Consider the following 14,962-nt stretch of genomic DNA (forward strand, 5'->3'; position numbering starts at 1 on the left):
CCTTTCAGACAGAAACTAAACAGAGGAATCCCAGAAACACAGTGCGACACCAGGAAACATCAATCCATAGAAATGTGCCAAACAAACAACAAACGCAGCTAGAGCTAACACATCAGACTCCAGCTAGAGCTAACACATCAGACTCCACATCAGACTCCAGCTAGAGCTAACAAATCAGACTCCATCTAGAGCTAACACATCAGACTCTAGCTAGAGCTAACACATCAGACTCCAGCTAGAGCTAACACATCAGACTCTAGCTAGAGCTAACACATCAGACTCTTGCTAGAGCTAACACATCAGACTCCAGCTAGAGCTAACAATTCAGACTGCAGTTAGAGCTAACGCATCTAGAGCTAACACATCAGACTCCAGCTAGAGCTAACACAGCTAGAGCTAACACATCAGACTTCAGCTAGAGCTAACACAGCTAGAGCTAACACATCAGACTCCAGCTCTCATTACTGTAACTCTGATGTCCATGATTCATCTGGCATATTATGATTGCTGGAGAGTTAAGAAGGTATGAAAAAGTTTATAGATAGACAAGACTCGTTTTGTGAGGATTAAATGTATTTGAAGTTCTGTGTTTTTTAACTCGTCAATGTTATAGCCTACTCATTTGTTATCTCCCCCATCACTTTCTCTCTCTTTCTCTTTTCCTCTCCCTCCTTCCTCAGGGTGATAACGCCATCCAGAGAAATCAGAAGTGATGACGCACTTCTGGCATGGGACGGAAGGAGGGACACAGTAGATAGGTGAGAGGAGTGCCCTCTCCACAAGAGAGAGAGAAGAGAAAGAAAGAGAGAGAGAGAGAGGAAACGACTCCAAACACTGATACAGAGCAGGAAAACTGGCAGATAGAGTAAAGACACCGTGATTCCCATCCATTAGCGCCGAGTCATACTTACACATCTATAAATGCAGAACATAACTCACTTCTTAATATTTACAAAAAAAAACACTTTATTAAATGGCAGAAAAAAAAGGAAATTGGAGTGTTTAATCCACCCTGAGCCATTTGCATTCTTCCTCAATCCCTGGGCGTGTGCAGCGTGCGCTGCTGAGGGGGGGAGAGGGTGCTGTACCTGAAGTCGATGGCATTGAGTCCGATGAGGGTGTCAGCCAGCAGCCCTGCCTCCTCCCCCAACATGATCGCTCCATCCTCATAAAACCTCCTGAGAGCAGCACAGACGACATGCTCAGCACACACAACCAGAACAGAAACAAAACAAGCAAACTACCAGTTAAAAGTCAATGGTCAATGCAGCTTAAAGGAGAATTCCGGTGTGATATTGACCTAAAGTGTATTGAAACATGATACCGAAAGTGTGAACGATGTCTCATAGCCCATCTCGACTTTTCACCTGCACTCCAAAAATCTGGCTAGTTAGCCGATGCTACCAACAGCTTTTTCAGTAGTGGTGCTTCGGCATCGGGCTAGCCATGCAAATAAATCACTGTTTTACACCCATTTACGAGGCTCAATGTATTCCAGTTTCTTCCAGTAGCAGCAACTGGAATCCATGCATTTCCACTGAATTATTTTGGAATCTGATCCCTTTATCATACCTGTTCATTCTTACGTTGCTTTCGACTTATCGCGGACTAAATTCAAGATGGCTGCAAACGCTAAACTTCGTGGAAGATACTGTCTGTATAAATCGCCTTGTAAGTAAACTACCAGTGCTTTTCAAAGTTCTCAATGTATCGTTTTTTTAAATGTCAGGGCCCTCGAAGTCTACCAATGAAGTGTGGAGATACATTGAGCCTCGTAAATGGGTGTAAAACAGTGATTTATTTGCATGGCTAGTCCGATGCCGAAGCACCACTATTGAAAAGCTGTTGGTAGCATCGGCTAACTAGCTTCAGATTTTGGAGTGCAGGGGACAAGCCGAGATGGGCTAAGAGACACACGTTCACACTCGGTATCATGTTTCAATACACTTTAGGTCAATATCACACCGGAATTCTCCTTTAACACAAAATACGAACACTTCGAACACATGAAGACTGACACTATAAAACAGGCCAAACGTATATAAAACAAGTAATAGATCAAATCAACTAACAAAATCAACTGGCAACATCTTCAGTCACACAGCCCCGAAAAAACATCTATGGTATTGATTCCAACCAACTACTCTCAGCTATCCTCCCAGAGTACAATGGGCTTACTGGAGGCAGTCACATCTTTTCAAAACCCTATGGCATTGAGTGAGCCAGTTGTGGAAATGACTGCCTTTTGCACCCATAGATTTACAACAGGGTAGTAAATGAGAGGTTTTAGGATGCACATGTAGATCAGAAGCAGAGGAGACCTTGTGGTTTTGAAGTCTCTCAGCCCGGCAGAGATGTATTCAGACAAACGCTTCTCCATTAGAGCCACTCTGATCCAAGCTCTACCCTGGGACACAGAGAGAGATTGAAAGAGAAAGAGAGAGAGAGAGGAAGACAGGGGCAGATATATAGAAAGAGGGAGAGAGGGGTAGAGAGAGAGAAAGAGAGAGAGAGAGATAAAGAGAGGGAGACAGGGGTAGAGATAGAGAAAGAGGGAGAGAGGGGTAGAGAGAGAGAAAGAGAGGGAGACAGGGGTAGAGATAGAGAGAGGGGTAGAGATAGAGAAAGAGAGAGAGAGAGATAAAGAGAGGGAGACAGGGGTAGAGATAGAGAGAGGGGTAGAGAGAGAGAGGGAGCGAGAGAGGGAGACAGGGGTAGAGAGAGAGAGGAAAGAGAGAAAGATATACATGGAGGGAGTAGGGAGAGATAGAGACCAGGAGGCAGGCAACGGGAGAGTAAGAGAGTAGAAGGGAGTGAGAAAGACAAACTCACCCACTGAAGAGAGACTACAGCAGTATGCCAAACTGCCCAAGGCTATTAAATGTATTTGTAAATGAAATCAAAACATGGTCTTCCGAAAAGCTCAAAGCACTGTGTGTGTGTGTGTGTGTGTGTGTGTGTGTTTGTTTGGACTTATGCCACACAGATGGCCTTTGTCTATGGAATTGCTGCTTCAGAGGTGGAAAAATGTGAGAAGTGAAATGTTCATGAAGGCTGAAGGTGATGTTGGGGATTTTTTTCTCTGTTCTCTGTTATCCAGGCTACTAGTAATGCTAATGATGTTGTGCCACAAAGGAGTGCCTTTATGGATCCCGGGTACAACAAGCTGTGTTTTTTTGTGACTGCCACCAGCCATTTGTGCATTGCTGTTTTATCTTTATCTTATCATAAGGAATTCAACACTTTTCCTGGCTGACCCTGTGTTTCAGTAAGGTGGTAAGGTATGAGGTGTTAGTGCAAATAAGTCCAACAGTGCAACAGTGCAGGGATAAAGTCTAGAGACCAGCATTAATATAAGAGACCAGCATTAAATATGGACAATATAAGAGAAAAAGTAAGAAAGTAATATAATAATTATAATATAATTATATGTACAGAGTTTATAATATAATTATATGTCAGGGGTTGTGCTAATTATAACATAACTAGATGTACCGCAGAGCGGTACAAAATATGACCGCCGCCCAGTCCAGCACATTTTTTCCACAAAAAGAAATCACTAAACTGTCTCACTAAATTGCATTATTCACACTCAATTCTCACTGGTATCTGCTAGACAACAAGTACCAAAACATGATTAGTTCATAGATTTCACATGTAAAATTCATTTCATACAACCCCACCTCCATCTTGCCTGTTCATAATTCTGAGAAATTCTTGATTGTTTGTGTTATGTTTATGTTATGTGTGTGGGTGTGTGTGTGTGTGAGTGTGTGTGTGTGTGTGTGTGTGTGTGTGTGTGTGTGTTGTGTGTGTGCGTGCTTGTGTGTGTGCCTGCGTATGTGCCTGTGCATGCAAGCGTACATATGTCTACTGTGTGAGTATGTGTCATACGTATGATTACTGTGAATGTATGTGTGTGTGTGTGTGTATCTGTTTGTGCACATGTGTGCACATGAAATGGGTTAACACTTTTACACTTACACTTTTTTTACACTTTTAATTTCGTGCAGTTTTGACCTTGTCAGCCAGAGATATTGTGATGAAAACACCTTTTTTGCTTTTTAATTTTTAACTAGGTGGCGCTATACATGAAATAAGTGGTAATGGGATCGTGTACATGCCCCTTAAGAACAACATACATAAAAAGGTGGACCTCCCTAGGCCCTACGGTTCTCGAGATATTCACAGAAAACTGTCTCCGCCACCTACAGGCCAGTTGGTGTATAGTAACATAAATTAATTTATTGTGTGGCCCCCCCATGAACGGAATTCCACAAATCTTGGCGTGCATACAGAGGGTGTCATAATGATCCTACACTTCCAATTTCGTGCAGTTTTGACTATGTTAGGTCACAGATACCTTCAATTTACCTACTTTTTGTGTTTAACTAGGTGGCTTATACATGAAATGAGTGGTTATGGAATGGGTTGACATGGCCCCTTGAGATCAACATACAAAAAAAAAGGTCCTCCTAAACCCTACGGTTTTCGAGATATTCACAGAAAACTGTGTCTGCCCTACCCTCCTTTCGGGGGGTCCAGTCCAGCTGGGGGCTACAGATCAAAACGAAAACGATGGTTCCATGCTATCCATGTGGGGTTACATGCCCACCAAGTTTCGGTACCCGGTCTTTCAGTGTCCCGGAATCATTGACGGAAATTTGGGCATGCGGAAAAAAAAAGAAAAAAAAAATCTGACTAAACCTATTCGCTGCGCGGCGGTCATAATTATATGGACAATATAACAGAAAAAATGTAAACATAGTAATATAAGAATTATAGCAGCAGTGCATGGATAGGTTTGAAGTGATACAGTATGTGTATGTGTATGTGCATGTGTGTGGTTTTGTGTGTGTGTGTGTGTGTATGTGTGTGTGTGTGTGTGTGTGTGTGTGTGTGTGTGTGTGTGTGTGTGTGTGTGTGTGTTGTGTGTGTGCGTGCTTGTGTGTGCCTGCGTATGTGCCCGTGCATGCAAGCGTACATATGTCTGTGTGAGTATGTCATACATTATGATTACTGTGAATGTATGTGTGTGTGTGTGTGTATCTGTTTGTGCACATGTGTGCACATGAAATGGGATTAACACTTTTACACTTACACTTTTTTTACACTTTTAATTTCGCGGGCAGTTTGACCTTGTCAGCCAGAGATATTGTGATGAAAACACCTTTTGCTTTTTAATTTTTAACTAAGGTGGCTATACATGAAATAAGTGGTAATGGGATCGGTGTACATGCCCCTTAAGAACAACATACATAAAAAGGTGGACCTCCTAGGCCCCTGGTTCTCGAGATATTCACAGAAAACTGTCTCCGCCACCTACAGGCCAGTTGGTGTATAGTAACATAAATTAATTTATTGTGTGGCCCCCATGAACGGAATTCCACAAATCTTGGCGTGCATACAGAGGGTGTCATAATGATCCTACACTTCAATTTAGGTGCAGTTTTGACTATGTTAGGTCACAGATACCTTCAATTTACCTACTTTTTGTGTTTAACTAGGTGGCTATATACATGAAATGAGTGGTTATGGAATGGGTTGACATGGCCCTTGAGATCAACATACAAAAAAAAGGTCCTCCTAAAAACCCTAGGTTTTGAGATATTCTGAAAACTGTGTCTGCCCTACCCTCCTTCGGGGGTCCAGTCCAGCTAGGGGCTACAGATCAAAGAAAACGATGGTTCCATGCTATCCATGTGGGGTTACATGCCCACAAGTTTAGGTGTACCCGGTCTTTCAGTGTCGGGGAATCATTGTGGAAATTTGGGTACTTGGAAAAAAAAAGAAAAAATCTGACTAAACCTATTAAGCTTTCTTGCTTGGCGGTCCTTAATTATATGGACAATATAACAGAAAAAATGTAAAACATAGTAATAAAAATTATAGCAGCAGTGCATGGATAGGTTTGAAATGATCCCCAGTATGTGTATGTGTATGTGCATGTGTGTGGTTTTGTGTGTGTGTGTGTGTATGTGTGTGTGTGTGTGTGTGTGTGTGTGTGTGTGTGTGTGTGTGTATGTTTACCTTGGCTCTGGAGCTGCGTACGTTCTCCATGCTCTCAATGCTGTGGATGCAGGAATGGGGGACTTTACTGCAGGCCAGTCGAACGTAGTCCCAGAAACTCCTGGCACTCTCATATCCAAACCAGCTCAGTTGCCCTGGGAGGACAGAGATAGAGAGGCAGAGCAAGAAAATGACTCAGATCACTGAAGCATAATGCAAGAGAGATACATTGTGTGCCTTTTTATATATGAGTGTCATTAAAGTAAGTAAGTATATATACTTTTTTGATCCCGTGAGGGAAATTTGGATTGGAAATTTGCATTTATCCCAATCCGTGAATTAGTGAAACACACTCAGCACACAGTGAACACACAGTGAGGTGAAGCACACACTAATCCCAGCGCAGTGAGCTGCCTGCTACAGCGGCGCTCGGGGAGCAGTGAGGGGTTACAGTATGGTGCCTTGCTCAAGGGCACTTCAGCCATGCTTACTGGTCAGGGCTCGAACCGGCTACCGTCTGGTTACAAGTCCAAAGCGCTAACCAGTAGGCCACGGCTGACCTATGGTACCCTATGTACGTTTTTTTACCTTAGTATATCACAGCTTCAAAGTAATTTTGATGGCAAACAAACTTGTAATGAGGAGAACCATGGACATGAATAAGCTGGCAGTGCCCCTCATGTGGAAATCATCCCCCTAATCATCCCCCACTGTAATTGGCTCATTCACTCCCTCACTCTCCACCTCAAGCTGGTGTGTGGTGAGCGTTCTGCCGCATAATGGCTGCCGTGCATCACCCAGGTGGGTGCTACACATTGGTGGTGGTTACTAGTGAGGCCCCCCCTTCCATGTGACGCGCTTTAAGTGTTGAGAAAAGCGCTCTATGAATGCAATGTGTTGTTGTTGTTGTTGTTGTTGTTGTTGTTGTTGTTGTTGTTGTTGTTGTTGTTGTTGTTGTTGGAAAACCAGCCTTACAAATTGGCTGACGGCAAGTTGGAGACATTTCGCGAGAATCGTGAAACATTAGATTCTCATTAGACAGGGTTAGATTCACATTAGACAGGGTCAGTAGATACAGCTCTTTAGAGATGGTCTTGGCCTATTGATAGTCCTTCAGCTCCAAAACAAATGCACATGTGCAGTACCCAGGGGAGAGGGCTCAAGCCGTGAGAAGTACGGCAAAGTAAAATATTCCGCAACTCTAGGGGAATTGCCAAAATACCCCAAACTGCATTGGATACACTACTTAAAATACTCAAATTTACCTGATGATTTTATCATTACATCAGCAAAGTATAGCAGTGGGAATCATAGTGTAACTTACAAAACAATCCCAATATGTTGCCCATGACAACGATGTTATCACAATACAGCGATTCTGTGAGAGCATGATCGGTTCAGTCCCTAGACATCATCTCCCCGAGAGTCTTTGCTGACCTTTGAGCCGATGACTGAGGATCTGCTCAAGGATGGACACAAAGTTGGTGAATTCGGGAGACAAGTCATCCACAGTGTCAAAGCACGAGCGGTCAATCATTGTCTTCACAGAGAACCTACGGAGGAGACAAACAAGCTCAAATAGCAGTTCATACTTTTCTGGTCAAATACTACTAGTACCACTGGTCAACTATCAACTCGCATTCAGTTTATTCAGATTTTTATAAAGTGTGAAGTCATGCATCAATGACTAAACATAGAATATGGAACAACATAAATGTGACAGAAGTGTGAAATGTAGGAAAAACATTTCCCGATCTTAAACCAACTGTGAACAATGAACACAACAGCTTGTCACTACTACTCAGTACAGCTCGTGTGTGTGTGTGTGTGTGTGTGTGTGTGTGTGTGTGTGTGTGTGTGTGTGTGTGTGTGTGTGTGTGTGCACATGCGCGTGTGCATATGTGTGTGTGTGTGTGTGTGCGCACATGTGCATATGTGTGTGTGTGTGTGTACAGTATGTGTGTGAGTGCATGTGCGCGCGTGTGCATATGTGTGTGTGTGTGTGTGTGTGAGTGTGTGTGCACATGCGCGTGTGCATATGTGTGTGTGTGTGTCTGTGCATGTGCGCGTGTGCATATGTGTGTGTGTGTCTAAGTGAGACAGCGCATGTGTTCCTATTGTGAATGATTAGTGATCATATCATGGTTCATTATTTCTGATTCTGAAATCCTGATTTGTCACTCCAGAAACTCGTGTTGGAACTCATTTTAACGCTGGAGAGAAAAGCAACGAGAGAAAGAAAGAGAGGAAGAAGAGGAGGAGGAAGAAGAAAAGAGAGGGGGAGCATGGTGACACAGCGAGGGCGAGGGGAAACGAGGTGTAAGAATGGGACGCTGCAGGTGCTGATGTAAACAGGTGTTGCCAGGCGAGGTCAGCGCGGAGCCTATCTGGACTGGTCAAAAACAAGACTAATATCCTCCACCCTCTCCTTTAAGAACACTGTTTACACACACACACACACACACCCACACACACTCTCCTTTAAGAACACTGTTTACACACACACACACACCCTCTCTCTCTCTCTCACACACACACACACAAACACACACACACCCTCTCCTTTAAGAACACTGTTTACACACACACACACACACACACACACACACACACACACACACACACACACACACAGTTTCAGGGAAGTGTGCTCAGTGTCTGAGTGTGTGCATGTGTGTGTGTGTGTGTGTGTGAGAGAGAGAGAGAGACATCAAATGATGAGGACAGGAGGACTACCCGTTGTGGGGGAAAAAGAGTAGAATAATACATTTTCTTTCTAGCTTACTTTTTCTTTTTTTCTCTCTGCTTTCATCTCCTTTCTTTCATTCTGAAATAAGACTTTGTGTCCTCTGTTCTTTCAAGGGACTCATCATCAGATTCTGATGTCAGATCGAGCTGTCTTTCTCCCTGACTGTTCCCCGCTGATGAAATAATGGCTATTTGTTCCACTCCTTCAATAAAACACCCACATATTATGCAGCTATTTAGCGAAAATGTCGCCTCTTCTTCTCCTCTTAGAGATTACTCACTCCATCATTCTTCTGACACAAGAAATCCAGCCAAAGTTAAAACCTGGCACTGTCAACTCACACAGTGGCAAAGACTCACTCTGGGAGAGACGGGGAGCGGCTCGGTTTTCGACCCGGCTCTTGTATCTGAGTCACCGCCTGGCCAACACACAGCGGGAAAGCAATGAGCGTTTCTGAAGCCATCCCCGCCCTGATTAGAGCCGGCCTGGAGATAACGTGATAAAGACATTCGTGCTTTTTCTCCTTTGCGCTGGCCCTAAGGAACAGCTAAATGTGACCGGCAATTTAATATATGGAGAGAGTGTGCAACTCCAAACAATAATAGGTCCTAATTACATCCTGAGTAAGTAATGGTTGTGCTTGTGATTTACATCATTAGCAGATGAAGGAAGTGTGTGTGTGTGTGTGTGTGTCTGTCATGCTAAGTGCCCTGTGGTTTTCTGACATTAGCGAGGATTAAGAGTGGCATCATGCCAGCACCACTAACAACTTCAAACATGGCCATGCAGCGTTGCTCACATCCTCTGCCACCCACAGATTGGCAAAGGGTCTGTGTACACCAGACAAAACTACACACTCACTATAACTAAAGGCCAGCTAAAACAAGCATTGGGACAAAAACATTGTATCACTCAAGATAATATGCCTTCAGCTCATTTATGTTGGTCCATTTAATGAGCAAAGTTCGGACAAGCCCTCAGAATGATTGACAGCCATCACTCATCCATTTCTACTTCGGTGAGATTTAAAACCTCCTACCTTTCCACTACGTCACCCGTGTAGCATAGCCTCCCACCTTCTCCTCCATTTCACTCATAGCTCTAAACCAGTGTGGTCCGGGGACCACTGGAGGTCCGCAAGCTATCCCAAGTGGTCCGCGAGCAGACGTGGTAAAATATAATATAGATGAGTTGTTTGCAATATTGAACCAACTTGTATGTAAATCCAAACAGTTTTGCAACACTGTCTATGTATGCCAGTTTAAATCATCTTCGTCTGAAAAAGTTTGAGAAACACTGCTCTAAACTCACATTACGCTTTATCTATATATGGGGGCAATGTCCACTAGGCATCCTAGTCAGGACTACGGCTAGCTACCAAGCCAGTCAGGACCACGGCTAGCTACCAAGCCAGTCAGGACCACGGCTAGCTACCAAGACATGCACATTCTCAGCACTCAACATTTCTGTGACAAGCTATTACATCATTAAGTCTGTGAAAACTGAGAACTTGGACTCATCATTTTATCCTTGTTATCAAGGATTTTATTATGTTTTTGTAACCTTCATGATCTTTGATCATGTACTGAATAGACAAGCTCCAAACACACACACACACACACACACACACACACACACACTTTAATGTACAAACATTCTTTATACCAAAAATGTTTCAAAATATCGAAAGGAGCAGTGACAAGTTGCTGTTGATAAAATATTTTGCCTGCAGAATTACATATAATATACAGAATTAGATAAACAATGTAGAAATGAGAAAAAAAGGAACTGATTAACCCAGCAGCCATGGCACCAGCCCCTGGTGGACAAAGCGTGTATCAGAGTAGGCGATGTCGAATGGGAAGTACTCATAAGAGGAATATGGGTCAGTCTGGTCTTTGCATGCACCTTGATGGTAGGGCTAAACCTTAATAAATGGACTATAGATAGATAGATAGATAGATAGATAGATAGATAGATAGATAGATAGATATACTTTATTCGTCCCCAAAAGGAAATTACAGTGTTTTAGCAGCGCAGACAAACACAGCATTCACATATACATACAGTACATACATACATACACGCATACATACATACATCAAAGTCAAAGTCAAAGTCAAAGTCAGCTTTATTGTCAATTTCTTCACATGTTCCAGACATACAAAGAGATCGAAATTACGTTTCTCACTATCCCACGGTGAAGACAAGACATATTTGACCAATTTTAAGTCCACAGACAAACATAACATTCAAGTAAACAAAAAAAGTAAGTAAATAAGTAAATAAGAGGGCACATATAATAATAATGAAAATGCATACATGCATACATACATACATACATACATGCATGCATACATACATACATACATGCATACATACATACATGCATGCATGCATGCATGCATACATACATGCATACACACATACATACATACATACATGCATACATACATACATACATACACACATACATACATACATACATACACACATACATACATACATACATGCATACACGCATACACACATACATACATGCATACATACATACATGCATACACACATGCATACATACATACATACATGCATACACACATACATACATACATACATGCATACATACATACATACATACATACATGCATACATACATACACACATACATACATAAATTATTCAAAAAATCTTATTCTCTCTTTGCTCAGGGGGAAGTCAATATAAAGTGCTATTGCAGTGGGTAAAAAAGTCTTTCTGTATCTGTCCTTCTTGCAGCTTAGTTGGCATAGCCTCCAACTGAAAACACTTTTTTGTTTGACCAGTAACACACACACACACACACACACACACACACACACACACACACCTGAGCGTACTCTCTCACTTACTTGCTTTCAGTTGAGCGTAGTAAACCCTGCCTTAATATGAAGAGGTTACAGTTCTGATATTGACATCATTATTAATACCACAATCTCAAGAGGTCATGTCTGACATTAATCCTGCTTTAATTATCTAAAGGCCAAGCGTGCATTGGTGGTGGTGAATGTGTGTGTGTGTGTGTATCTGTGTGTGTGTGTGTGTGTGTGTGGGGGTCAGTAAATGTCATTGGTAAGATAATTAAATAAAAGAATAAAGGCACTGGCACTTTCTTATTCTTTTTATTTAATAATTTGACCAGTGCCGAGTGAATAAAGAAGCTGCTATTCACGTTGATGTAAGTCGCTTTAGATAAAAGTGTGAATAAATGTTAATGTTAATGTGAAAGTGTGAATAAATGTTAATGTTAATGTGAAAGTGTGAATAAATGTTAATGTTAATGTGAAAGTGTGAATAAATGTTAAAGTGTGAATAAATGTTAATGTTAATGTGAAAGTGTGAATAAATGTTAATGTGAAAGTATGAATAAATGTTAATGTGAAAGTATGAATAAATGTTAATGTGAAAGTGTGAATAAATGTTAATGTAAATGTGAAAGTGTGAATAAATGTTAATGTTAATGTGAAAGTGTGAATAAATGTTAAAGTGTGAATAAATGTTAATGTTAATGTGAAAGTGTGAATAAATGTTAATGTGAAAGTATGAATAAATGTTAATGTGAAAGTATGAATAAATGTTAATGTGAAAGTGTGAATAAATGTTAATGTAAATGTGAAAGTGTGAATAAATGTTAATGTAAATGTGTGAATAAATGTTAATGTAAATGTGAAAGTATGAATAAATGTCTCCGCATTACAATGGTGCTGGTGACATATTGAATAGACTACTATCAAAGGCAGAGTCTGCGATTCTGCATCACTTCAAGGTTGGTGCTGTTTGAGGTCGACAGCCACATTACACACACCTCCCTACCTTGATCCTGAAACTCTCATGAATGATAGGCTGGGATTGTATTGTTTTGGCTAGGTTTGAGCACTAGAGGGTCAGGACTGTGCAGAAACACGGGAGTTTTTTTTAGTACAAATAGGCTACTGAATAGATCATTAGAAGACTGTGGGGAGCGATTTACTTGGTTTAACAAACACCATATAGGATTGGAACTACAGAGTGTCTTTAGTTTACTGAGCAATGTTTAGGCTATCTTCACAAACAGGCATTGTTGTGAGCCCATATGACTGGTCATCACTAGGTGGATGAACTGGCCTCAAGAGTACACATAACCCCGAGATTTTTTTTTTCTGTTGTCAATTAAGCCAGCGTCACAAGATTGCATTTTAATGCTGATAACACACTTTTCTCTTCTCTACTGTGTTGGATTGTGTAGCAAGGTGGTCATGGGCTCTCCCGCATTGCTTCTGTAGCTTACACTATTCGACACAGCATATGAGACTGGTCGCAGCACGCAGAGATAAGGTTATATTAGTTTGTAATGGTATGAGTCATCGTGAGATATGAATCCATGATGCTGTCCGTGAAGTGAAGTGACAATTCTCTGACGACTGATGCAGTCTTCTTCCTATAGGCAGTGCGACGGCGACACTTAAAGGACATGTAACTGCTCTAGCCACTTTCTACTAGTCTATGACGTGATTGCACTGGTCAACAGCAACAGGCCTACTGACAGTTACCATTCACAATCAGAGCACGTACGGACTTCAATACATTTCTGAGACAATAACCTATCAAACATTGCTGGGCACACGGACCATGCCTTTAAAAAGATTGACACAAACCATACACGTCAGCAGTGAATGGGCACTAATTGAGTGCAGCCTAATCTTGTCTGAATTATTCCAATGCATATGCACAAGCGCATCGTTACCTGCAGACGGTAATCAGATTTTTCCTCTCCACTGCGCGGCCAGCGGCAGCCCTCTTCCGGACTCCACTGAGCCCCAAGCTTAGAGCTGCCATCCTCCCTTTCCCTTCTTGTCGTGTCACTCCTGCCACTCAGGCGTTCGTGCCTCTGCTTTGAGCGTCGATGTCTTGGGAGACCGTGAAACCTGCCGGCGCTTCTGCTGACCCGGGAGACAGGCGAGAGCTACGGCGCCGCGTACCGGGCCGAAAATCATGAGATCATGTATTTCAAAAACCGCAACAACATACTAGGACAAAGCGCGTAATCTCGTTCCCAGCGCCAGAATCACACGCGCGTGGTTAGAGAAATGTGACGGCAAAGGAAACAGGGAGTTTCCTTTCTCATTCACTCACGCACCTCTCTCTCTCTCTCTCTCTCTCTCTCTCTCTCTCTCTCTCTCTCTCTCATATTCTGCCCCTCTGCTGGTTTTGCATTTGTGGCGTTCTTACATCACTTCAATGGCCACGATATTCGCATCAAAATATGTTTATTGGCTCCCAGTGTAGGATACGCCATCCATTCAGTGATCGGTTCAATATCCAAAATCCATTCATGTATTCACATTGAGCTAATTTAATCTTAGTATGGTGAGCTATAGCCTACCCACGTTTGCGAATACTATAATTTACCAGCACATATTCTGGGCACATATTCTGGGCATAACCCTCCAAATATAATACTTATATATATATACATATATATACATACATACATACATATATACATATAATACATTAAATGGCATGCCCGTCTGATATCAGACTATCCAAAGACGAGGTAATGGAGAAATGCGTAGCGCACGGACTTCACCCATACTTATAATTTATTTATTGAAAAAAGAGTGACATCTAGAGGTCACTCGTAGTAACGCAGGTTAGAAACTATTCCAGTGGATATTTGTTTGCCATAATCTAGAAAAATATCAATGCCAAGACATGATTATTAGAGCCCGAGCACCGAAGGCCGCAAGGCCCTATTGTTTTTGTAAGGATTATTATTATTAAACTAACTTTGTCTCAGAGCGTTTTCCTTTTTTGAGGTGGTTAAGATGGGTGAAAAGTCTTGAAATTTGGCACACACATCAGGTGTGTGTATACATTGGTATACATGATGCCAATATGCTTCTGATTCTAAATTGTGAAGCTTTTTTTGATATGTTGTAATTTGACGTAATGGCGAAACTATGAAGTTTAATACCCTTCCACATAAACAATAAATGTGTCTTAATTCACCATGCATGGCTTGAAATGTTTTAAATTTCACAGGTTATTGAATACCATGGTAATGACAATATTCACAAGCCCATAATCCATATTTCGCATAGCGCCACCCACTGGCAACAAAAAGAATGACACTGATGAAGAACACTGATGCCACATGATAGATTTGAATGTACTCCTCCTAGACGG

At 41.8% G+C, this 14,962-nt stretch overlaps 1 protein-coding gene across 1 annotated transcript in view; it reads right to left on the reverse strand.

The window, feature by feature from the left end:
- The window catches only part of rundc3b (RUN domain containing 3b), an 18,526-nt gene extending 4,636 nt beyond the window's left edge, over positions 1-13,890 (reverse strand). Inside the window, exons 1-6 of the mRNA XM_048261014.1 lie at positions 13,518-13,890; positions 7,447-7,562; positions 6,031-6,164; positions 2,322-2,407; positions 1,089-1,178; positions 1-15 (exon numbers count right to left, since the gene is read on the reverse strand). The exon at positions 1-15 is cut by the window's left edge and continues 66 nt beyond it. Of these exons, the coding sequence (XP_048116971.1) occupies positions 1-15; positions 1,089-1,178; positions 2,322-2,407; positions 6,031-6,164; positions 7,447-7,562; positions 13,518-13,609 (533 nt within the window). The 5' untranslated portion in view covers positions 13,610-13,890. The remainder of the gene's footprint in view (positions 16-1,088; positions 1,179-2,321; positions 2,408-6,030; positions 6,165-7,446; positions 7,563-13,517) is intronic.
- Between the last annotated feature and the right edge of the window lie 1,072 nt (positions 13,891-14,962).

Source organism: Alosa alosa, chromosome 13 (assembly GCF_017589495.1).
Source record: "Alosa alosa isolate M-15738 ecotype Scorff River chromosome 13, AALO_Geno_1.1, whole genome shotgun sequence".
Lineage (NCBI taxonomy): Eukaryota > Metazoa > Chordata > Actinopteri > Clupeiformes > Clupeidae > Alosa > Alosa alosa.